Genomic DNA, 15,870 nt, shown 5'->3' on the forward strand with positions numbered 1-15,870 from the left:
ATGTGCGAGTGCACTCTACCAGTGCAGTTTCATTATGGCATGCAGCTCAAACTGGAGATTGGCTACTGGGCTATTAATTAAGGTGCAATCCGTTTGATGTGCGCATAACCTAATGCAACAAGTTCTTAATATACTGTCATTAAAATATGACAGTGCTTTAGAACATCATTTGAAGATATAATGTACCTTACCCAAGAGAGTTGTCCTGTTAACAAAAATGTAAACAACTGAAGAATATTTCAAGGCACATCCCATGAAATTTGCATATACAAATATAGCACTTGCATATATTTGCATCATGGACATTTTTGGGATTTCTAACTAAAATATACATCGTTTTACCTGCATCAGCACATTTTAGTGACCTCTTCTCTGAACTGTTGGTAAACGGCAGACGGCGCCGGCTAATGAGACTGTGGGCAAGTCTAGAACTGCGGTCAGAGAGTTTGTTTGTGTTTATTGGCGTGCAGGCCTCACTATTCCCCCGGAGGCACAGGCAATGTGAGTCTGCCCAGGTCTACCTATGTGTGCTCGTTCTCACTTTCAGCCCACTCTCTATCGAGGCCTACTCAGTGCACAATGAGCCCTCTACTAAAATGTGAACTCAGGAATAGTTCGTCTATGGACATCAGTGCTGCAATGCCAGGCAATATGCAGTGGAAATAGGTAATCCTATACAGGGGTAAAAGTAATGCATCCAGGGAAGGCACAATTCCAGATGTAGGTGGTTCCTTGATAACGGAAGCCTTGCCAATAACTATCCAAGAGGTTGATCAAAAGTGTCAAAGCACATTACCTGTCATTTGTCCCATTACTCATGATAATGGTATGTTGATAACTAGATCATCTCAAATAGCAGTAGGCAAAAGGATCCGCAGCAGTCACAGAATGTAGTGACTGTCGGCCTCCTGACAGTTTGCCTGCTGTGCAGTAGCAGCCTATTCCCAGATAGTTATAGCACCACAAGGTGGACACATTGTGCTGTTGCTGCGTTTTTTTCATGAAGGTAGTATTTACCCACTATGTTCCCATACGGATGATACTGTACGTGCCATCTCAAATATCTCATCTTCTGAGTTGTACAAAGCAATCATACATTCATTCAGTCTTCATTCTATTAATATGATATAGCGAATGTTCTCAATGTAGGTCCTGCTCATTGACTCGTACAAAATGTACAGTACCATTGGATAATTCGTTTTAAATGATCATTTCACACCCCATATGAAGCACTACAATAAAAAATGAAGGGCGTAGAGCAGCCTTTTCCCCTTGTGGGGCCTGCTACACGGCAGCAGTCATCCCTGAACCCGTTTTGGGGTTTCTGTTTTACAGACAGATGTTGTATTTAAGCTGTCTCCTCTCATCACTTTGGCACATTCACTAGAGTAACAGCATCACTTCTGCAGAGACAAAAATGTTGAGTGTGTAAAGACTGTTGTTTGAGTGGCTTCTGTTATTGCACATTTTAATTGTTTGTGGAAAAGTAAGACAATTGTACATAATTAAAAACAATGACATTTGTATTACAACTTAAAGCATACATAGAAGAAAGGCTGAGTTTATTTTGCGTGTGTGCCCTATTAATACATGGTAATGAACACTTAACAAAACTAAACAAATACCTCTCTTTAGGCCAGCAGCATATAACATATCATGTGGTTTCGTCATAAGTCATGTTATGAGGAAGCACAACAATGTGCCCAACCATAGTGAGTAAGGAAAAATATGGTGTTTGTTCTTTTCATAAAAAATTGTCACAGGTGTGGTATGGTAGAGACCAAGATACAGCGGAAAAATGTACACTCATCTTCTTTTTATTTGGTGAAGAAGGAAAACACATAACGTATACAAAAACACAAACAAACTTGACAGTCTTGTCAGGCAAACAGCTAAACAAGAACAATCTCCCACAAAAACCCATGAAAAACAAACTCCTAATTATAGGACCCTCAATCAGAGGCAACAATAACCAGCTGCCTCCAATTGAAGGTCCAACCCCAATAAACTAAACATAGAACATAGAAATATACTAACATAGAACAATGACTAACAAACCCCGGACTAATAAATCAAATAGCCCTCTACCTAAACACATACACAAAACACACCCTGAACCCCATAAAACAAACACCCACTGCCACGTCCTGACCAAACTACAATAACAAATAACCCCTATACTGGTCAGGACGTGACAAAAATTCTGTAAGCCTTTTCTTTCCCTGGGCTAGGTGTTCACACTTATCGACCAGGACAGAGATGGGTTCATTGACAAAGAAGATCTGAAGGATACCTATAAATCTCTTGGTCAGTATTTCAATGATATACTATTTCAATTGCCAAAAGTATGCGGACACACCTTCTAATTAGTGGGTTTGGATGTTCCAGCCACACCAGTTGCTGACAGATGTATAAAATCGAGCACACAGCCATAGACTAACATTGGCAGTAGAATGGCATGTACTGAAGAGCTCAGTGACTTTCGTCAAATGCCCTGCTAGAGCTGCCCCGGTCAACTGTAAGTGCTGTTATATAGGCCATACAAGCTCACAGAACGGAACCACCGAGTGCTGAAAAATCGTCTGTCCTCAGTTGCAACACTCACTACCAAGTTCCAAACTGCCTCTGGAAGCAATGTCAGCACAAGAACTGTTCATCGGGAGATTCATGAAATGGGTTTCCATGGCCGAACAGCCGCAAACAAGCCTATGATCACCATGCGCAATGCCAAGCATCGGCTGGAGTAGTGTAAAGCTTGCCAACATTGGACTCTCAAGCAGTGGAAACGCGTTCTCTGGAGTGATAAATCAGGCTTCATCATCTGGCAGTCCGACAGACAAATCTGGGTTTGGCAGATGCCAGGAGAAAGCTACCTGCCGCAATGTTAGTGCTAACTGTAAAGTTTGGTGGCGGAGGAATAATGGTCTTGGGCTGTTTTTCATGGTTCGGCCTAGGCCCCTTAGTTCCAGTGAAGGGAAATCTTAACACTACAGCATACGATTACATTCTAGACGACTCTGTGCTTCCAATTTTGTGGCAACAGTTTGGGGAAGGCCCTTTCCTGTTTGAGCATGACAATGCCCCAGTGCACAAAGTGAGGTCCATACAGAAATGGTTTGTCAAGATCAGTGTGGAAGAACTTGACTCAACTGCACAGAGCCCTGACCTCAACCCCATCGAACACCTTTGGGATGAAATGGTACGCTGACTGCAAGCCAGGCCTAATCGCCCAACATCAGTGCCCAACCTCACTAATGCTCACTTACTGTAAAATAGCTAATGGTTGTTTGAATGGTGGTGATGCTTGATATCTCAACTATCCTCCAGGTAAGCTGAATGTGAAAAACTATGAGCTAGAAGACATGCTCAAAGAGGCTAGTAGTCCCATCAACTTCACCATGTTCCTCAACCTGTTTGGAGAGAAGCTGCATGGAACAGATCCAGACGACATAATTCTCAACACCTTCAGAATGTTCGATCCTGACGCTAAGGGTTATGTACACATAATGTAAAGTAGTTAAGTAAAAATACTTTAAAGTACTACTTAAGTCGTTTTTTGGGGTATCTGTACTTTACTATTTATATTTTGGACTACTTTTACTTTACTACATTCCTTAAGAAAATATTTTACTTTTTACTCAATACAGTTTCTTTGACAGCCAAAAGTACTTGTTACATTTTGAATGCTTAGCAGGACAGGAAAATAGTCAAATTCACACACTGATCAACTGAACATCCCTGGTCATCCCTATTGCCTCTGATCTAGCGGACTCACTAAACACACATACTTAATTTGCAAATTATGTTTGAGTGTTGGAGTGTGCCCTTGGCTTTCCGTAAATTTTAAAAACGGTGCTATCTGCTTTGCTTAATATAAGGAACTTGAAATTATTTACACTTTTCATTTTACTTTTGATACTTAAGTATATTTTAGCAATTACAGTTACCTTTGGGCAGCCATTTCTGAGATAATGGATCCGGCACGTCTGGCACCGACAATCATACCATGATCAGAGTCACTTAAGTCACATGTTTGGACCATTCTAACAGTCAACCGAACAGTAACTGACTGCCTTTTTTGGAAAATCAGATGCATTAGCAGCTCAAGTACAGTTGAAGTCGGAAGGTTACATACACCTTAGCCAAATACATTTAAACTCAGTTTTTCACAATTCCTGACATTTAATCCTAGTAAAAAATACCTGTCTTAGGTCAGTTAGGACCACCACTTTATTTTAAGAATGTGAAATGTCAGAATAATAGTAGAGTGATTTATTTCAGCTTTTATTTATTTCATCATGTTCCCTGTGGGTCGGAAGTTCATACACTCAATTAGTATTTGGTAGCATTGCCTTTAAATTGTTTAACTTGCATCAAACGTTTCGGTAGCCTTCCACAAGCTTCCCACAATAAGTTGGGATAATTTTGGCCCATTCCTCCTGACAGAGCGGGTGTAACTGAGTCAGGTTTCAGTTCTGCCCACAAATTTTCTATAGGATGAGGTCAGGGCTTTGATGACCACTCCAATACCTTGACTTTGTTGTCCTTAAGCCATTTTTCACAACTTTGGAAGTATGCTTGGGGTCCTTGTACATTTGGAAGACACATTTGCGACCAAGCTTTAACTTCCTGACTGATGTCTTGAGATGTTGCTTCAATATATCCACATAATTTTCCATCCTCATGATGCCATCTATATTGTGAAGTGCACCAGTCCCTCCTGCAGCAAAGCACTCCCACAATATGATGCTGCCACCCCTGTGCTTCACGGTTGGGATGGTGTTCTTCGGGCTTGCAAGCCTCCCCATTTTTCCTCCAAACATATCGATGATCATTATGACCAAACAGTTCTATTTTTGTTTCATCAGACCAGAGGACATTTCTCCACAAAGTACAGTCTTCGTCCCCATGTGCAGTTGCAAACCATAGTCTGGCTTTTATATGGTGGTTTTGGAGCAGTGGCTTCTTCCTTGCTAAGCGGCCTTTCAGGTTATGTCGATATAGGACTCGTTTTACTGTGGATATAGATACTTTTGTACCTGTTTCCTCCAGCATCTTCACAAGGTCCTTTGCTGTTGTTCTGGGATTGATTTGCACTTTTCGCACCAAAGTACGTTCATCTCTAGGAGACAAAATGCGTCTCCTTCCTGAGCGGTATGATGGCTGCGTGGTCCCATGGTGTTTATACTTGTGTACTATTGTTTGTACAGATGAACGTAGTACCTTCAGGCGTTTGGAAATGTCTCCCAAGGATGTACCAGACTTGTGGAGGTCTACAATTGTTTTCTGAGGTCTTGGCTGATTTCTTTTGATTTTCCCATGATGTCAAGCAAAGAGGCACTGAGTTTGAAGGTAGGCCTTGAAATACATCCACAGGTACAATGCCAATTGACTCAAATGATGTCAATTAGCCGATCAGAAGCTTCTAAAGCCATGACATAATTTTCTGGAATTGTCCAAGCTGTTTAAAGGCACAGTCAACAGTGTATGTAAACTTCTGTCCCACTGGAATTGTGACAGTGAATTATAAGTGAAATAATCTGTCTGTAAACAATTGTTGGGAAAATTACTTGTGTCATGCACAAAGTAGATGTCCTAACTGACTTGCCAAAACTATAGTTTGTTAACAAGAAATTTGTGGAGTGGTTGAAAAACAAGTTTTAACTTCTGACTTCAACTTTATCTAAGAGATGAAAACCCGGATACTGTACTGATATTTGTCTGCAAACCTTTCAGGTTAAACAGATGTTCCAAACGTCTACCTTCGACCCAGCAGGAAACCTGGACTACAAATCCCTGTGTTACATCATCACACACGGAGAGGAACAGGAGGAGTATAGGATCTATGTTAGTGCGGTCAACATCAGACAGGTGCTGATGGTGCGACTGGTTGACCTGTGTTTGAAATGTGAATAACACGCTGCATTGCTGCCTCTCTCTGATTCAACCAAAGTTAAATATGTATACACTGAGAATATAAAACCCAAAAATATAAACCATATATAGCATTACATGCTTTGAATTCATTACTGCATTTATTTTCTCATCCAAATTATGTTGTACAAATATATCACACACAAAAAGTTTAAAAGACTTGTATCCCAGTGTACCAAAATAGAAAATTGCACAATTCAACTACATTACCGAGTAGAAAATCAAGTAACCAGAGCGTAAACAAGTTGAGTTAAGTCTACATTTTTTGCCATCAAATATGAAACATAAATGCAATACTTGTTGTACATAAATTAAGTGTTTCCTGAACAGCAATTTCTTCCAAGACATAGACTGAAACCACATGAGTTCTCTGAAATTTTAAAACCCTACTCACAATGTATTAAGACTATTTATACATGTTGATAAATATACAAAAATGTAATACATGTAGATGAAAAGTTATTTCGAAAGATGATCGAATCCTTTCACCACATTCACTTGGTTTACATTCTTTGGCAAAGTCATACAGCTGTGTTTAGTGCAATAGTCAAGTACAGTATTTCCTTCTCTTAGTTTAGACAGTGAGTTTACCTCCATCTTCTCAAGTCCTCCTCTCCAATTGGGGTCATCGGCAGGCCAGCGCCTGGGCCTCGCTGAGGACATAGAAGGCAAAGGAATAACCAGGGAGTCTGAGATATTCTCCTGCAGGAAGAGGAGTTCCCTGGAGCGATGGAAGTGTTCTTTCATCCACCATCTTCAACACCTCTCCGTTGAGTTTCACAGACCTGGAGATCACAGCACACTGTTAGTCTCCTTTCTATTTTTAGTAGTACGGCATCCTTTACACTGACAATATTACAAGGCAAGACAAAAGCAAACACTTCCTTGAACTGTAATAATAAAAAACGACAAACTTAAGGTTAGTGGCCCCATTGATGGGAATAAAGTTTACTGGTAGCCTACTTGGAGTAGAGTCCCTCCTCGCCAGGCTGTTCAGACTGTAGAACGAAGGCCTCGGCGGTACTGTTAGAGATTGTAACAGGCACAGAGATCCTCGCAGGGCCCTTACTCAGGTTCAGAGCAAACAATGTGACTGCTCCACTTTTGTAGCTTGTGCTGTAGAAGGGAGAACATCGAGGACCAGTCAGGATGGTTGTCTCACATGTCTCACACACAAACACAGGTTGTGGCTTCATTTTAAATACAGCTGGATTGTGGAATACCTTTTCTTGTTAGTGCAGTGCAGGTAGACCCGTACTCTTTTCGTCTTTCCCAAAATGGAAAAGGCTTCTATACTCAGCACCTCTGGTCCAACAAGCCTCTTGTACAGAACTGATAGCCAGTAATCCTGCCAAAGTGATACAGCCATAAACCAGATAAATGATTATACGGTCAGGTCCAAAATTATTGTCACCTTTGATAAAGATGAGCAAAAAAGACTATCAACATTTTGCAATGGCCATCTCAGTCTCCGGACTTGAACCCCACAAGTGCAGACTAAGGATCCATCCCAATGGGTTCTCCAATCTCATAAAACATTTTAGAAAACGGCATTTAAAAAAAATCTCTTTCTCTGAGAAAAATATTCACAAAATTGCGCATACAATATAGCTCTATTGGTATTATTTATTTCATAACGCCTTTTTTGCTCGTCTTTATCAAAGGTGCCAATAATTATGGACCTGACCGTATATAGAAATGGGAAAATTCATAGAATAGCCAAACTATTGTCACAATCCACAAATACTTCGATCATTGGTGTTTTTTCAGGAATTCAGAATACAGAGGAGAATAAACAGGAATTTCTCTTACAGGAAGTGGATCCAGGTTCTCATCTACCAGGTGGTAAGTCCCAGATCCAATCAAAACCTGTCTGATGAGAACATCCAATCCAAGCTTCGCACCCAGTCCCAGTTTATCCAGCCACCTGTAATCATTAAACATTTATTTTACACCACATACAGTACTTTAATACCTTATAACGTTTTTATCGCAAAGAATGAGATTCTGACACATATCATCTGATTTAGATACAAGCAACCTTATTCAATGTGAATGCAATATGTAATCCTTCGTGAGAACCTACTGCCCTAACACTTGATTAAGTCAATGTTGGATACATCATGTGGCATTCCTTTCATTTTTTTGCATGTGAGACTACTATTGTAAGTCTTCCTGGAACAGGGCATGGTTGAAAGGCTGATCATGAGGCTCACAGGTGACCTGTAAATTCAATGAGAACCACATGTTCTGGAATAGCAGCGATTCTCTTCCATGAGAGTAGACGAACAACACAATTGACTCAACTACCGCCAGTGTAATGAGGCTGCAAGGCTGTAGTCTCTCTTCCCACAGTGGAGCACCATGAGTCTGGCAAGCGAGACTAGCCTGCCTGTTACAACCTCCAGAGTAATCCAGATGAAAATTATCACATTGTATCAGGGTGTGATACTAACTGGGTCTATATGTATCCTGATCAACACAAACATACACACACTCACATGAATCCAGCGACAAACGTGTCAGACAGGCCCTTAGCCCCGCCTCCATAGGCAGAACTAGTCTCTCCAAGCCACACCTTCTTCCCAGGAGAGGTCAGCTCAATGGTCTGAGGACACACGAAACAGAAGAACCATTTAAAGTCCTTACTGAACTGCAATACATTTATAGTACATTTATAAACATGTACATTTGTTAACCTTTTCTTCATTACCTCCATGACTTCCTGTGTTTTTAAGGCCAACGTGTTTAGCACCTCAGGGTCTAGGAAATCTTCTAGAGACGTGTCTCTTCCATTGACATAATAACTAAATGAAGGGCAGAGCAATCAAGGATGAGATTATCTTCATATCAAACACAACAGAATCACTAAGAATAAAATCACATTTTCAGATTATATGGTGTGTAGACCATATCTCTCATCTGACACAATCACACCACCGAGGGGGGGGGGGGGGGGGGAATGGTTGAATCAACGTTGTTTCCACATCGTTTATTTGTATTTTTGATTGTTATTTTGTTTGAGCCTTTTTCACCCCAATTTCAATCTTGTCTCATCGCTGCAACTCCCCAACGGGCTCGGGAGGCGAAGGTCGTGTCATGCGTCCTCTGAAACATGACCCGTCAAACCGCGCTTCTTAACACCTGCCCGCTTAACCTGGAAGCCAGTCGCACCAATATGTCAGAGGAAACACCGTTCAACTGAAGACCGAAGTCAGCCTGCAGGCGCCCGGCCCACTACAAGGAGTCTCTAGAGCGCGATGAGCCAAGTAAAGCCCCCCCGGCCAAACCCTCCCCTAATCCAGACAACGCTGGGCCTATTGTGCGCCGCCCTATGGGACTCCCAATCACGGTCGGTTCTGATACACCCTGGGATCGAACCCGGGTCTATAGTGACGCCTCTAGCACTGCGATGCAGTGCCTTAGACCGCTACCCCACTCGGGAGGCCATTTCCGCATCCTTTCAACCCCAAAGAAAAAAATATTATGATGTTGAATCAACGTGGGAAACTGATAGAATGTTTTTTTAAGTCGTCAACATAAGGGCATTTTGTCTTTTTTTTATGCAACTTTTAACCTAAATCCAATGACATGGTGAAATGTTTTGATGATTTCACGTTGAATTTACGTTAGTCGACAACTCAACCAAAGGTAAATCGTAACTAGACATTGAACTGACGTCTGTGCCCAGTGGGATGTGAAGTCTGGTCAGTGCAAGCCTTTACAAACAGTTATGATAAGTTCCTCTTACCCCTTGTGGCAAACCCACATACCCAACATTACTGGCACAATCAAACTATTCCTGTGTTTGTTCAGCCTCTGTGTTTGCGTCAAAGTCAAAGGCACCAACACATGACATCTGACCGTAGCATTATATGCTACACGAGGGACAGCTCAACTTACTGGTGCCAGGTGCATGCATCAATTGCTTCTGCCCCACTCTCCAAGAACCTATGAAAAGTAAATGGGATACGATTGTTCAACATATTCCACATGATTGGTGGTTATCTAAGAAGAATCTATTGATCTGACGTTAACCTGCCCTTAGACCACAGGAGACACACTTGAGGGATGAGAGTTTGTCCCATAGACTGTAAAAATAAAGCAGTTTCCCAAAAGGGGAAAGAGCCAGGATATGTTTGGAATACTTTGTGCCTTTTAGATAAGAGATGAATGAGTTGGATTAATGATTAACAGTTAAAGGGATACTTCTGGATTTTGGTAATGAGGCCCTTGATCTACTTCTCCAGATTCAGATGAACTCGTGGATACCTCATTGTCAAAATCCCGAAGTATGCCTTTAGGGTTTGAACTACAGCCTTACTTGGGTATAGACATACAGTAGGTGGATATAAAGGAGAGAAGCAGTAATAAACTCTGGTTTATTGTATAATATGGCTGTGAAATGACAGAAAACACCCATGAACTATAGAAACAAAAGGTTAGTCTCCCACTACAATGGAAGTGATATTTAACCTTGATGAATATTGAAAGGTATGCAGGTCACATATCGTAATTCAATTGTAGAATCATATTTTAATTCAATTCCTTTAGTAGTTTTCTAGTTAGTAACAACATTTCGGTATCAAGATGCTTCTTATATTGATTGAGGAGACTTCCAATACTATTACTTTAGTTAGTACAACAGCCTGTCCATTAGGACTATATTGGGACTACTTTATATATAGGCTACATAAAGGGACAAACTCTCACCCCTCCAGTAAGTCTTTCCGGTGGTCCCGGGGCTGGCTAATGTCTGGTCCATAGAGTCCAGTGTTATTGTAAAGTTTGGATTCCTGCAGAATCTTGCGGAGTTGAACAAAATCTTGGCCGAGCTGGTATCCATCCACCCTGATCCCTGCCTTCTTCTCATAGCTGTTGGGCTCTAAAGGGAGACAGGATTTTTGTTCAACTAACCTTACAATACATAAATCATTTAGTTGAGAATTCCCTGTTTCAGTCACACAATGAAAGATGGCTTAGTTAGTATAACACTGTAAATACTGGGGGCCTCAAAATGATTACCATTGCCCAGCTCCCAGGACATGCTGTACTGTTTAGATTCACAGTACTGTAGGAGGGTCCTGGCATTGCTGCTGTCCCAGGAGTTCCCAGAGGTCCTGAGCAGCTCGTTGAGCCCAAAGATGAGGTCTAATCCAGAGCAGTTTGTAAAAGAGTAGAGCAGATCCACTGCACACTCTGTCAGGGGAAAAAAATACATTTTAAATGTTGTTTACTTCTTTCTGTGAATTTGCTCAAGTGAAATGGGGTGGTTCCAAGATAACAGCTAAACAAAAGAGTCAGTGTGTTGTGAGCTAGACTGATGCTACCTTCATGACCACGGTTCATACCTGTGAACTTCACACTCCTATACTTCCTCTGCAAGTCCTCCTTGTCGAGAAGTACTTCCTGTAGAGTCCATTCCTGCTTCAGCCTCTTTTCCAGTAGTGGAGGCAGCTCCAGCCTTTCACATATGTCATCTGACAGCAGATTAGCAAACAGGAACCAGAAACCAAGTGACTATGAGTCACTTAGAAGCTGATGACCTAAGATCTACATCAAACTAATGACATTGCTTGACATCTGCCTGGTTTACTGTGTGCATTCAAGCTGACTCTGTGTGAATCAACGTACTGTTCTATCTCTCATGCCAAACAGGAATCATGATGAGGAGTCAAGTGACCACAGTCAAACCGCACACATCAAAAGAACTGCTATTGCAATTTATGAGATATGACATTATGCCTGACAATGTCTGTGGTGTAATGTGACTCACAGTTGAGATGAGTGACAATGTATGCCATATTTACCTGCATCAAACACAGAGTTCTTGTGATTCTCGTTTGAATGTAAAAATGTTGGGTTGAAGGTCATGAAATCTTGTCTTGTCCCTCCAAATCTCAGAAATGCTGGGCTCAAAGCTTTTGCCAATGTCCTCAGCTTTGGAGACCTTGTGGAATGAAATAAGGTTTAGTTCAGTATTTATGGAGTTTCATAAGATGATATAGTGCTGTTCTCTGCACTGTTTTTCTGTTAGGCTAAAGACAAAAACAACTGTGAGCGAGTAACTGAAAACAACCTAAAAAAATAAGACCCTGGCTAATTCTAATATAGTCCTCAATTCTTTTTTTACTAATGGTAATCATTTTATAAAACACACACATTTACAATTGTGCCAAAAACAGTGGTGAAAAAAGTACCGAATTGTCCTACTTATGTAAAAGCAAAGATACCATAATAGAAAATGAATCAAGTAAAAGTGAAAGTCACCCAGCAAAATACTACTAAAAGTATTTGGTTTTAAATATACTTATGTATCAAAGGTAAATGTCAATGATCAAATATACTCAAGTTTCAAAAGTAAAAGTATAAATCATTTCACGTTTATATTAAGCAAAACAGACGTCACGATGTTTTCTTTATTTACGGATAGCCAGGGGCAGAAATAACTTACAAACGGAACGTTTGTGTTTAGTGAGTCCGCCAGATCAGAGACAGTAGGGATGACCAGGGTTGTTCTCTTTATGAGTGCGTGAATTTGACCATTTTCCTGTCCTGCTAAGCATTCGGGATGTAACAAGTCCTTTTGGGTGTCAGGGAAAATGTATGGAGTAAAAAGTACATTATTTTCTTTTGGAATGTAGTGGAGTAAAAGTTGTCAAAAATTGAAATAGTAAAGTACAAATACCCCTCAAAACCCCCCCGGCCAAAAATAGTAACGTTAATGCTTGCCTTTACTCACGTTAAAAGGTACATGAACTTCTCTTCAGCGACTAGACTCGCGTCTATGGCAACAGACAAAAAACGGCCATTCACTTTCTTGAGTATTCGAGAGAGGTCCACATTCAGATTTACGGACTCAAAATCCCACTCATACCTCGCAGGCTCGACACTTGCTACGACATAATATCCATACGATAGCATAGATATCATCACAAATGCTAAGATTGATATGCCTGACATAATGATATGGCTAGACGCCACAGTCGGCTCAACTCTAATTTATATCGCAATGTGTAGGACAATTACAACCCAAATCTACTGATGCTCGCATTCCCTCACTATCCCAATAAATGCGTCGATCGGTGAAAATCCGTCATTGTCATTAGTAAATTGGTATGCAGTTATGGTCGGTTTCAATTGATGAGCGGAATCTGAGTTTTGCCTGGTCCAGAAAAGTCCTTGGTGTGGTCCTCATCCAAATGAGAGAAAGCAAAGCATTTGTTTCTATCCGCAGTGCATGCAAAATAACAAAGTACGAATGCAGAAGCTTGCGTGTGATAGGCTGCCACAAAAAACAACGTTAACTGGGCTTGGCCATGATCGTGTGGGGGCGGTCTCAACACAGAAGGCCGGCATGATTTTGAAATAAGAAATATATGTTATGTAATTTCAGATTTTTATTTTTGCATCGCTTGGGATTCTTATTGCGAAAAATACATTTCCATACTCACCTGCTTGTGAGAGATGTGTGAGAAGTGAAGTGATGGAGAAGTAACCTGTTCAGTGGCGATTTTAGTAGCAGTCCCAACACTTTACCACAGGGGCGGAAATCCCGGGGGGGACGGGGGGGACACGACCCCCCCATCCTATGAAAAATATGATTTGTCCCCCCCAATATATCACTGAAACATAACTATGTAATTTAAATAATATTAATAATACGCAATGAAAGCAATTGTGCTGATTATAGACACTTAATAGCGCGTTTTTAAGTTTCAAAAGATTGCGACCCCCCCACCCTTTGCCTCACAATGATTTGATCCACTGCCAGTTCCTTAGTTGGCAAGGTAACAGAGGGGTGGTATCCACTGTCTGAAAGGCACTCAATGAACGTAACTGACATGAGGTTAATCCAGTCAATCACGCACACACACTAGCTGAATATGCAGAGCTAGCGGGCAAATATTAACTATTAAGCTAGCTAGTAATTATTCCATTTATGTGGCCTTGTCAAAGATGGAATCTTTGCTATCGTCAATTTATTCCAAGATCAGCATGCAGATGATGTAAGTTAGTGCTTCAAAATCCCTGTGATAAGGTTAGCGATAAACTGAAGTGCAAACTGAACAGAACTACACTCTCTTCTACCATTGTCTTAAATATATTTAATGGTCTCGTTGCAAAAGCTAAATTGTCGCAAGGGAACTTTTATTTATTTATTTTATTTCACCTTTATTTAACCCGGGTAGCAAAGATTATAGCAAACACCACTGAAACGGAATTGGTGCTCGCTAGCTTTGCAAATTCAGCTATTGTTGGAAGCCAGCCAATATGAAACAAACTATTAAAATTACAAAAGGTTGTAGCATATGTTGTGTAAATGGTGAACTCATACAGCTGTCAACTCTTGTCATTTTAATCCGTTTCACATTTGCTAGCTACCTTTTAGATCGAAGCCCAAATAGAATGATAAAAGATAAGATGATAGAAGCCCATCTCCTACTGTAAATAACCTACACACTGTGTGTGTGTGTGTGTGTGTGTAGCCAGCCAGCCAGCCAGGTAGAAAAATGGCAGAAAAATAAAAGACGGACATCAGAGTATTTTTCAGTACACCAAAACGCAAAGTAAGAACCCTAGTAGCCTAATATCTCAACGACTAGTTGATAAAATGTTCATAAGAAAGAAATTAAATTCTAATGGAAATGTTTCACAATGATGTCATTAGGCAGAGCAGGCAACAGATGGCACACAGACAGCAGAGTTGGGGACAGATATGCAGGGACAGACTGGCAGAGACAGGAAGTCTCAGGTAAGTTTGTTGAGTCTTTGTTTGGCAACATTATGAAAGGTTCTAAATTTTTTTGACTTGTAAAATAGGAACATAATTGGAAAATGCCATGGATACCCCCACTCTCAACTTAAACTGGTGACTGAACTAAGATTTGTTAAAGGCAATGGTATTGCTGTTGTGATTAGTTGTGTAGTTTTGGGTGCCGGTAGTTAGGAGTATGGCAAACACCTTATTTCTTTGGTTCCTCAATATACATTTACCATATTACAATGTAGGCTATGTGTTACAGCACTACTTTTGGTGTCCCCCTCAGGAATTGCTCTTGAGATAATTTCATGTAATTGTCCCCTCCAAAGTTGATATCAGATTTTCACCCTTGCTTTACCACTGGTACACCTGGCTATCAGCGGAGTCTTGTCAGGCAGTGAAACAGTTCATTCAGCCTCATTTACTGCCTTAAAAAAAACATGGCTGATATGGCTGGCTTGCTTAAACAAATATGTTTTCTACTGACAATTGAGATGTACAAACTATGGCATAAGGGGACGACGAGCAGATAAGAGGCAATCCGTAAATTTCGATTAAGACATTAATGAGCGAGTTATGACGAATATAACTATTTGTTAAGCATTTTTTAAATGTGCAGTGACAGAATTCAGAACCTGGGCCGTTCTTGCAGTATTCTCCCTGTACACAAAGTCAGAACCGTAGGATAAATAAAGGGTGCATATAAGCAGACAATGAAAGCTCTTACAATATTCAATGATTACATTTCTCTAAAACAGGCTATAGGCTACATGTGCACCACCAAGTCAGAACAGTAGGCAAAATTATGAGAAAAGGGACCAAATTATTAACGTGATGCACGTGTTACTACACAACATACACTTAGTATTACTTTCTTACCTACAGTATACATATCTCCCTGGGATATTACATAATTTATGCAGCAGCATACATTTTTGGACACATTGTTGTGCTGTGCTCACTTGAACAGGAAGGTGGTGCTGCAATCCTTCGTAAGTAAAATTTTGTCTGGCATTCTCTGGATTTATGGTGCTTTCAACTCAAGACAACTGGGAACTGAAAAAAAACAAGGTCGAATCATGATGAAGTCAGTGATCTTCAGGTCGAGCTCTAGAAAGGGGCCCAAGTTCCCGACTTGCAATTCCAAGTTGGATGACCGTTCAAAACGTATT

At 40.7% G+C, this 15,870-nt stretch overlaps 2 protein-coding genes across 3 annotated transcripts; one reads left to right on the forward strand and one right to left on the reverse strand.

Moving 5' to 3' along the window:
- Positions 1–1,770: 1,770 nt before the first annotated feature.
- On the forward strand, positions 1,771–5,916 carry LOC106563297 (myosin light chain 5). The gene is made up of 4 exons (XM_045700327.1): positions 1,771–1,800; positions 2,232–2,307; positions 3,328–3,497; positions 5,737–5,916. Exons 1-4 carry the CDS (start codon positions 1,771–1,773, stop codon positions 5,914–5,916), a joined length of 456 nt encoding a protein of 151 aa, XP_045556283.1.
- Positions 1,797–13,183, reverse strand: hpse (heparanase). 2 transcript variants are annotated; one of them, XM_014129366.3, is made up of 12 exons: positions 12,677–13,183; positions 11,745–11,884; positions 11,286–11,414; positions 10,960–11,133; positions 10,648–10,819; positions 9,838–9,885; positions 8,648–8,741; positions 8,436–8,542; positions 7,747–7,861; positions 7,158–7,282; positions 6,898–7,050; positions 1,797–6,719 (listed from the first exon to the last, which is right to left on the reverse strand). In XM_014129366.3, exons 1-12 carry the CDS (start codon positions 12,895–12,897, stop codon positions 6,560–6,562), a joined length of 1,638 nt encoding a protein of 545 aa, XP_013984841.1. In that variant the 5' UTR covers positions 12,898–13,183; the 3' UTR covers positions 1,797–6,559. The 2 variants fall into 2 exon arrangements, with proteins under 2 accessions (XP_013984841.1, XP_045545207.1); XM_045689251.2 differs by lacking the exon at positions 12,677–13,183 and adding an exon at positions 12,389–12,639.
- Positions 13,184–15,870: the final 2,687 nt, after the last annotated feature.

This window comes from Salmo salar, chromosome 01 (genome assembly GCF_965601325.2).
Source record: "Salmo salar chromosome 01, fSalSal1, whole genome shotgun sequence".
Classification (NCBI taxonomy): domain Eukaryota; kingdom Metazoa; phylum Chordata; class Actinopteri; order Salmoniformes; family Salmonidae; genus Salmo; species Salmo salar.